The following is a 9,771-nucleotide window of genomic DNA, read 5'->3' as shown; positions in this document are numbered from 1 at the left end:
CAGGGTAATGAATTTGGTTGGAAGCTTTCCTTCCTCTTCAGTTTTTGGAATGTTTTGAGGAGTATAGATAATAACTGTGCTTTAGATGTTTGGTAGAATTCACCTGTGAAATCATCCGATTCTGAATTATTTTTTGGTAGATTTTTGATTACCAATTCAATTTCATTACTAGTAATTTGTCTCTTCAGATTTTCTATGTCATCCTGATTCAGTTTTTTAAGGTTGTATGATCGTAGAATTTTATGTTTCTTCTAGGTTGTCCACTTTGTTGGCACATAATTTTTCATAGTATTATAATCCTTTGTATTACTGTGGTGTCAGTTGTGACCTCTCCTTTTTTGTTTCTGACTTTTTTGTTGAGGATTTTTGCATCTGCGTTCGTCAGAGATATTGGCCTGTGGTTCGTTCTCTCTCTCTCTCTCTCTCTCTTTTTTTTTTTTTGGGTGGCATTTTGTCTGCCTTTGGTATCAGGGTAATACTAGCCCCATAGAATGAATTTGGAAGTTTTCTTTCCCCTTCTACTTTCTGGAATATTTTGAGAGGAATACACATTAACTCTTTTTTAAATGCTTGGTAGAATTCACCTGTGAAGCCATCTGGCCCTGGACTTTTGTTTGTTGGGATTTTTGATTACTGATTGAATTTCATTGCTGGTAATTGGTTTGTTCAAATTTTCTATTGCTTTTTGATTCAGTTTTGGGAGGTTATATTTTGCTAGGAATTTATCCATTTCTTCTAGGTTGTCCAATTTGTTGGCATATAATTTTTCATGGTATTCTCTTACAATCTTTTCTATTTCTGTGGTGTTGGTGGTTCTTTCTTCTCTTTCATTTCTGATTTTGTGTATTTGAATCCTCCCTCTCTCCCTCCCTCTCCCTCCCTCTCTCTCCTTGTCTCTCTCTCTCCTCTCCTCTCTGAGTCTGGGTAGAGGTTTAGAATCAGCTCCTGGTTTTGTTGATCTGTTCTATTGGTTTTTTAAGTTTCTGTATCATTTATCTTTGCTCTAATACTTATTATTGCCTTCCTTCTGATGGTTTGGGGCTTTGTTCTTTTTCTACCTCCTTTAGGTGTAAGTTTAGGTCATTTATTAGAGATTTTTCTTCTTGAGGTAGGCCTGTATTGCTATAAACTTTCCTCTTAGAACCACTTTTGCTGCACCCCAAAGATTTTGGACCATTGTATTTTCATTTTCCATGTACTTTTTGATTTTTTTTCTTTGATTTCTTGGTTGACCCATTGTCTAGCAGCATATTATTTAATTCCCATGTATTTGTGCTCTTTCTAGACTTGTGTTTGATNCTCCCTCCCTCTCCCTCTCTCTCCCCCCCCTCTCCCTCTCTCTCCTTGTCTCTCTCTCTCCTCTCCTCTCTGAGTCTGGGTAGAGGTTTAGAATCAGCTCCTGGTTTTGTTGATCTGTTCTATTGGTTTTTTAAGTTTCTGTATCATTTATCTTTGCTCTAATACTTATTATTGCCTTCCTTCTGATGGTTTGGGGCTTTGTTCTTTTTCTACCTCCTTTAGGTGTAAGTTTAGGTCATTTATTAGAGATTTTTCTTCTTGAGGTAGGCCTGTATTGCTATAAACTTTCCTCTTAGAACCACTTTTGCTGCACCCCAAAGATTTTGGACCATTGTATTTTCATTTTCCATGTACTTTTTGATTTTTTTTCTTTGATTTCTTGGTTGACCCATTGTCTAGCAGCATATTATTTAATTCCCATGTATTTGTGCTCTTTCTAGACTTGTGTTTGATTTCTACTTTCATAGCATTGTTGTCAGAAAAGATGCATGGTATGACTTTGATTTTTTTTTTTTTTTGCATTTGTTAAGACTTGTTGTGGGTTTCTGGACATGTCTGCTGGTAACATCTTTGGATAGGTGAGGCTTGCTGTCAGGGTCTATTTTTGGGTGAGGCCACTGCCCAAGCTCTGAGGTTGGCATGGTGGCGGGGGATGCCACTAACTGAGACCATTTGGACTGCTGGCTTGGTTTCCTTCCTAAGCAAGGCTGCAGGCTAGGCTCTGTGGTTTCCTAGGTTCTCTGGTCAGGCTTCTAGATGTTCAGGGCTGGGTACTATTCTCAGTAGTGCATGGGCTATGAATTAATATTATTGAATGGTAACTCTGGAAATCCAATTTTCCTTTGTCTTCAGGGTTTGTTTTGTTGCCTGTTTTAGGTGTTGGTTGGTTTAGTGATATTTTTAGCTCATTTTGTAAAGTCTGTGTTGTCACATGTGATCACTGTAGTCTTGTGTTACTGTAGTGGTCAGCTAGTGATTTAACAGAGTTCATTAGACGCCTGGCACTCCCTCTCCTCGAAAGTATCCTATTTTTAGCAGACAGGCTCTGTGTGTGTGTGTGTGTGTGTGTGTGTGTGTGTGTGTGTGTGTGTGTGTGTGTGTTGGGGAAAACCTTCAACTTTCAGCCAGGCAACATACAACTCAACCATAACCTTCACTTTCTGCTTACGGAGAATCTGAAGGTCAAAGTTGAGAGTTTAGAGCCTCTCAGATTTTTTTTAGAGCATTCACTGAGCTCTTTAGGTGTGTTTAGCTAGATTCCTGACTACATGGAAGTTTTTCATAGTCCCTATTCTCTTTAGTCCCCAGCCTTTCTTCTCAAGCTTTTCAGTTTGTCTGTTTTTTACCTCAGATGTTATCCCTTGTCCAGGTGGTAGCAGCTAATGCATTTACTCTTAAGTGTTTTTGAAAAACACCCCCCAGATAGTTGCCTACAATTTGGGAGAGTTCCTGTTAAGAAAAAGTAAAGGCAAGCCTTTGAGCTGGTATGTCAGGAAGCCAAAATACAGGACTAAACAATCAACCTCAGTTCTTTGATAGTAAGGTCCATTTTCCTCCCTCTCGTATTAGGAATCTATACCTAGAATGTGGGCTGTTGTCTTCCAAGATGTCACTCAGAAGGAAAGCAGGGGATAAGGCCAGACTGTTAAAGGATTTTTTTCTTTCCTCGTTGCTGTAAAGTGTGATTAGTTTTTAGAGTTCTGATGAAGTTGATGCTGACCGTTTTTGCCAGGTTTTTTGCTGCTTTTGTGGAAGAAGATGCTTTTGGAATTCCTACTGCCTACTATTTTCATTGACATCACTGTATGCTTATTTTTAAACATGACTTATGAATATATTAAAACCATCATAACCACAAATGCCGAGGGACTAAGTATTGAAAATGTAGCAAGAAGTATGGTGATGTTGAAGTGATATAAACAAAGAATCGGGACTATTAACATTCCATGGCTCTCTTCTCAAACATCATCATTTTGACAGATGATAGTGTATGTTAGTGGCCAGTGCAGTATACTTATGAATTAGGAAAAACTGGACTAAAAAGAGCATTTTGAACCCTAAGCAGTTTAATGGAAGAGATTCTATAGATTGTGCGTGTGTGTGTGTGTGTGTGTGTGTGTGTGTGTGTGTAAAGAGGAGGTATGGAGTTGGACATCAATAGATGTTATATTCCAGTGGTTGTCTAATTATGTTCATAAAGTTCTAGTGTTTTCTGTGACTTGGACTGACTTGAAGTAAGGGGGATTGACAAGGAAGGTCACAGATGGTGAAGTTCCAAGCTTCCCACTTATGTAGTCAACCACCACTATAATTATAATTCTGTAGATTATATTAGGGTTCTATGATTTTAAAAGTTAGTTTCCACTGCTAAAAACTTATGAAAGTAACAAATAGACTGATATACAGGACTGCGTGATATATATGCCTGATTGTAGATACCATGGGACTTTGGGCAAAAAGAATCTCTGTGAGCTGGAATGGAATTAGGGTTACACTAAATTATAAATTTATCCCAGTCTAACCTGATTGCAAAATCCCCAGAGATGATGTCTATAGGCACCATTATTTTCTTACCACTTTAGCTTCACACAAAGTAGGCACTTTGTAAATATCTATTAGCTATGTAAGGAAATGAGGTTAGATAAGCCTATGGGACCAGATTATAGTGGATTTTGAAGTCTAAAAAAAATACGAGTAGATCAATAAAATTACTGAGAACAAAATGTCATCATACAAAGTTTAAGGAAATGGTAGGAGATAAGAATTAGAGCAGAAACAAGCATTAAGACGGAAAACTACTGATATTTTGGTCAATACATAGGCTTAAAAAAGCCCTCACTCTTAGTTATTTGATGTATTGGGGGGAAGGGAGTTAAAAGGATTCAACAACATAATTCTTAACCTCAAAGAGTTTCAGGTATGTAGAAAAGGCTTAGAGAGGGGGAGTAGGTTCAAGGAGAGCTAAGCGATGGATAAGCAGCTCTGGAACTTGTACCTTGAAGTTTTCTGAAATAAGAATTTAAAAAAGGAGTCAAGTCTTTTGGCTTATGGCTACAGCCAAATATGAAATTTAAAAGCTTGATCTCTTATGATAGATGTGAGAAGTGTTATCTTTAGGGAGAGGTATATGAGGGAGCCTTCTGGGGTACTAGAAATATCTTGATCTAGGTGTTGGGTTTCATGGATGTATTAATCTGTAAGTTATACAATTTTTAGAAATTGCTATATATTTTTAAAAACTACCTTTTTATGATGTTTTGGACAACTCTCTGGGATTTATGCTTACAAAATGGATACTCAGACTTGAGAAATGCTAAGGATTATAAGTAAATCATTTTAATTTTTATACCATAAAGATCAAGTCATATTTACATTTGCTTAATCAATGACTCGTCACATCACCTTTTAGTCTTTTTAGTGACTACACTTAGGAAGATGGCCTGTGGTCATAAATGTTTCCATCTTATGCTTTCTTTTCTCATCTTCTCAAATGTCAAATGCAAGCTGTTAAGGAGGGAAAAAAGCAGCTCCTTGGTATCTGCAGATAACACTATCCCCAAGACTGGACAAACTACACTACAGCAGGGAGGTCCCTCTGGAGTGAGTGTTCCCATTTTGTATCATGCCAGCATCATTCAAAAGTTAGTACAGAAAATTCTTTCTTATGCTGAGAACACCCTGAAGTTTTCACCAGATAATTTGATTTCTTTGCTGAGCAATAGTTCTTAAATTCATAAGAAAAAATTTTCCCTTGTTAAAAAGACCATAATAAAAGCTTATGAAGCATGTTTATTACTTAAACATAATATAATACATGGCAGAAAAAATCTCGTGGGTTTAAAAATAGCTTTATTTAGCATACCAAAAAAACAGAAACATAAGAAAAACCTTACCTAGTATAAACATAAAAATAGTTAAATACCATAATTTAATGTAAACCAAGTATTTAAAAATGTGAATTATAATAAAATACATGCTATTTACACAGAACCAAGTTATTTTATCAGATCATCAATCTTGAAGTCATCATTAACAATGAATCAAACACAGCATTTATACTGTTCAATAAAAAAAAAATCCTTTAATTCACTTTAAACAGATATAATTCACTGTGACATTCCAAGCAGAAAGGCAGAAAGTGCCAGTTCTAGGATTCCAGACACTACATGTGGAGGCCTGGAAATCATTCCACTGGAAGACCATTAAGCCCCATTCTCTCATTAAAATGCAAACTGGTTGATTCAATTCAGTTACTTACTGCTTAAGAAAGGTACTAAATATATCTGCAAAAATAAACCTTTATTAAAAATGACCAACGGTGAATGTAATATCAATCATGTAAGAAAGGCAAAAGCATAAAAAATATGTGTTATTCCAGACAAGCCCCTTTAGTTATAACAAATGTTAAGAAACTCAGTTTATAAAACCAGATGGGGCAGCAAAAGAGTTTTGAAAAATGTAAAACCTAAGTCAAAATCAAACAAAACAAACCTAAGAGAATGTTTCTTGAAGAAAGTGGTATTTTTGTTGATGCTGTCATCCCATGAATGCTGCCATGAGATCGTAGCTGGTGTCAGTTATCACTACAGAGTGGTGTGTTTTCTTTGACCAACAGGTGAAAAAGCTGTAGCCATTGATTAGATTAAGCATTTGGCTTTTGCTTCAAGAACCAACATCCATTCTTACATTACAATGCAGGTATCTCTACGAGGCACCATTAAATCCAATATCAGGACTTTAAAATATAAAGTTGCAAGAATATATACATAGTAATAGAATATCCTGCTCCTTTTTCTAATCCTGTAATTCCAAGACTTTTGATCTCCAGACCTTTATATTCTTAAAATTTATTAGAGACCTGGATGTCAGAGCTTTTGTTTATATAGTTTATACCCATCAATATTTGCCATATTAGAAAATAAAATTGAAAAATTTTTAAGTATTCAAAAATTAAAGTTTATTACATGCTAACATAAGTAACATTTTTAAGAAAATAGCTGTATTTCCTAAAACAGAAAAAAGATTTGTGGGAAATGGCATTGTTTTACATTTTCAACTACTTTTTGAGACACGGAGTGAAAAGATAACTAATGCCTTTGTATTATTATGAAAATAGTTTTGATCTCACAGATGCCCCGAAAGGCTCTCAAGGACTCCCAGGGGTTCATGGGCCAGGCACACTTTAAAAACTGCTGGTTTAATCTAAGGCCTAATGTTAATGACAAAAAAAAAATTAAGGTTCCTTTTCTGTGGACTTTTTTTCCTTTAAAAATAAACCAAAATAGCCATACATGCACGCACAAGTCACTGGATCAAACACTCCCACTTTTAGCTGTAACTAGAAGCCAAAAGTCACCATGTGCTCACAGTCAAAATCAAAATAATATTGTCACTTCTACTGAGACCAGGGTCAAGGTTTATTCATTTTTAGTTCATGAAAGCTACAAAACCTATTAGCTAAACACATACATCTTAGTTCCCTTTCCAACATCTGCTTAATCCTGTTTGTGCTAAGCTGGCTGTCGTCTCCTGAATTGGTACAGCATTTTAGACCAGAGAGTGACAGAAATTTAACAGCCCAGGTACTCAGATTAGGAGCGTATTAACCATTAATGGAGCAGCCTACTCTATTTCTATGTGAAAGCTCTGATAAATTTTAGGGAAACGGAGAAATTCTCCCTTAAGCACAGTGACAACAATACTATGACCTCACACGTAGACAGCTCTTCACATCTTACAAATTACTTTCATACACACCATCTCATTAGATCCTTTTAAAGCCCCTGCAGATGGGCAGGACAAGTGACATTATCCGTTTCAGAGTTAAGGAATCTGAGGTACAGATGTGGGTCTTTCCGAGGGTACCATGGCAAGTACTTTTTTTTTTTTTTACAGAACAGGATGGAAATTCAGGTCATCTGACTCCTTGTTCAGGGTTTCCCCCCGGCATTCCTCCTTTTTGGGTTCCAGGGCAGGATGGGGGCAGGGGTGTGGGGATGGAGATGGAGGCAGCAGGATATGGCTGATGCTTCCAGAACCTGCATTCCTTCTGCCTCAATTAACCATTTTCTCCAACACTAAGGAGGCTTGGGAGTGGCACAGACATCTCCCTGACCAATATAATAAATTTTCCATCAGTGCATACATAATGGGACTTTATATGAAACAACCCTCTTTTTCTTTGAGTCAGTTTATGTCGGCAGTTCATTCACAGCCTGTTCTTCTGCTCCAAGGGAAAAGAAAAATCCTGCACTCAAAAAAAATTATGAAAATACAAAATGAAATAGCAACGAGATCTACGTGAAACTAACAGATTTATTGTGCACCTGGCACAACACAGATGTTGCAGTTTTCCTCCACCAACTGCAGAGCAATATAAAAATCACAGTTCCTAATTTAATGGAAAAACGCCACCTAGTCCTCTCGAGGCAAAGACTTCAGTCTGTACAAAAACTAAGAAAATAATTTCAAGAATTTTAACCAAATTCCTAGGTTCTTACAGATTCTGTGGTGGTAGGAGAGGGAGTAGACAGCAGAGTAAAAGGCAATAAAACAGCAAAAAGAAAATAATTATTGTCACAAATGAGCAAAGAAGAAATCTGTATCTGTTCCCTGTCATTAATACATATAAGTACTTTAGAAACTATTCTGTTACCGAGATATCCTCTCTACCAAGATGTTAATACAAATAGCATGAGACATTCAAAGACACTAAGCAAACACTGTTTAATTTGGGGGTGGGGGGGTTGGGAAAGGCAGTCGTCAACAAAACTAGCCAAATGTCACTAATGACCAATGATATTCTTGCTATATACTATAGGTAAATTATCATTTATTGTGCCTTCCTTCTCTCTTTGAGATGTTCCTAAAATCAAGATGGAATACATGCATTTATTTAAGGTACTTGAAGAAAAAGGGATGTTAACAAGCCAATAAGAATTAGAAAACATGCTAAGTTTATCTTATTTTCAGAATTCAACAGCATGTGGCTGGCTATCTATTATACAAATTGTTGGTGTCTCCCCCCACTCCCAATTTTGGAGAGTATATTCTGTTATAAAGGTAATTTAGACAGAAGTTAATGGCTTTTTAAGACACTTGCACGTATACTGGGCTGATGTACACACACACACACACACACACACACACACACACGTATGTCTCATCACATCACATGAAGACCTCCACTAAGGTTTTTCCCTCTTCACATATTTCCATTAGAGAAAATGAGCATGGATAATGATTTTATAGTAGGAAACAAAACTAATGAAAATCAGATCAGAAAATGTGAAGTGGTATGCTGTCAGAGTCCAATAAAATAAGTCAATGCACATTTATGTAGTGGTAAAGTGCTAGAAAGTTCTTTCATTAGTATTTTAAAAATGATTATAGTAGAAGGAAGGTTGCAATTTCATTTGATGGTGGTGACCACAGGCACCATAGCAATGGCATTGGCTGAGTTGGAATTAATGATGTCCTCATACTCTGGGGGTGGGTCTAAATGAGGTTCTGTTTCACTTCTCCAGAGGTTCACCTGGCCAGTGGCTTCCTCATAGGTGGGTGGGGGATCACAGTTGGAGAGGCGAGTGGAGACAGAATCTGAGCGCCCAACTACATATTCCAGAAAGCCTGGTGACAATCCACTGCTATCAAACACTTCGTCTGGTGGGGGAGGCGGAGTGATAATATTAAGGTGCTGTGGGAAAGGCATGTGGCCTTCAGTTACCGTCTGTCTGCGAGTTTTGTTTCTGAGGAAGCATCTCCAAATTAGAAAAATGACAAGAAGGATAATGAAGAGGCCAAAGATCAATGGAAATGTAAGGTAGAACTGAAACCAGTCACTTCCTCTGTTACTCTCTCCTTGTTGTGCTTTTGTGTAGGTGTTCCAAAACTCCTTCTGAAAATAAAAGACAAAATAAAAATTAGTATGATCAAAAGATGGGAAATATCAAATGAGCAAATATCTGGGTTAACATAACCAAAAACCGAAACCAGATTTGTTGGTTTAAATGAGCTACTGCCTATATTTTCCATGACAAGAGATTACAAATAAATCACGTTATGATGTTCACTCTGGATCTTTCCTAAAATGGTCAGTGAGAACCCAAGAGTCTTTTTCAAGACTTGGGAGTTATATTTTCAGCTATGACATTTTAGAAGGAAAAACAAAGCGTGAGAGATTTCCTGTTTCCCAATTAAACCAAATACTATTCCCTTAAAAATGTCAAATATCATTTTCCATGTCCAACTATGAAGTTTCTGATCTCTAATCCCCATCATCATTAATGGTATGTGCTATTTTAGGCTGTTGCAGGCTTTCAGTAGTCAAATGCTTTACAGATGAATGCTTTATTTTCCAATGGTTCTGTTTGAGGTCCTCATCAACCAGACCTTCCTCAACTCCCTCTCCACCCCCCAAAGTTTAGTACGCAGATGTTCACTGAATGTCGTAATTACAATTGCCCCTAGTAG

At 36.9% G+C, this 9,771-nt stretch overlaps 1 protein-coding gene across 2 annotated transcripts in view; it reads right to left on the bottom strand.

The window, feature by feature from the left end:
• Positions 1–5,177: 5,177 nt before the first annotated feature.
• PRRG1 (proline rich and Gla domain 1) overlaps positions 5,178–9,771 on the bottom strand; it is a 148,729-nt gene continuing 144,135 nt past the window's right edge. For both annotated transcript variants that reach the window (XM_011237602.3, XM_034649435.1), the window contains exon 4: positions 5,178–9,196. In XM_011237602.3, coding sequence (XP_011235904.1) covers positions 8,711–9,196 — 486 coding nt within the window. In that variant the 3' untranslated portion in view covers positions 5,178–8,710. The remainder of the gene's footprint in view (positions 9,197–9,771) is intronic.

The sequence above is a fragment of the Ailuropoda melanoleuca genome, chromosome X (assembly GCF_002007445.2).
Source record: "Ailuropoda melanoleuca isolate Jingjing chromosome X, ASM200744v2, whole genome shotgun sequence".
Lineage (NCBI taxonomy): Eukaryota > Metazoa > Chordata > Mammalia > Carnivora > Ursidae > Ailuropoda > Ailuropoda melanoleuca.
This window is presented reverse-complemented; position numbering and strand designations above follow the sequence as displayed.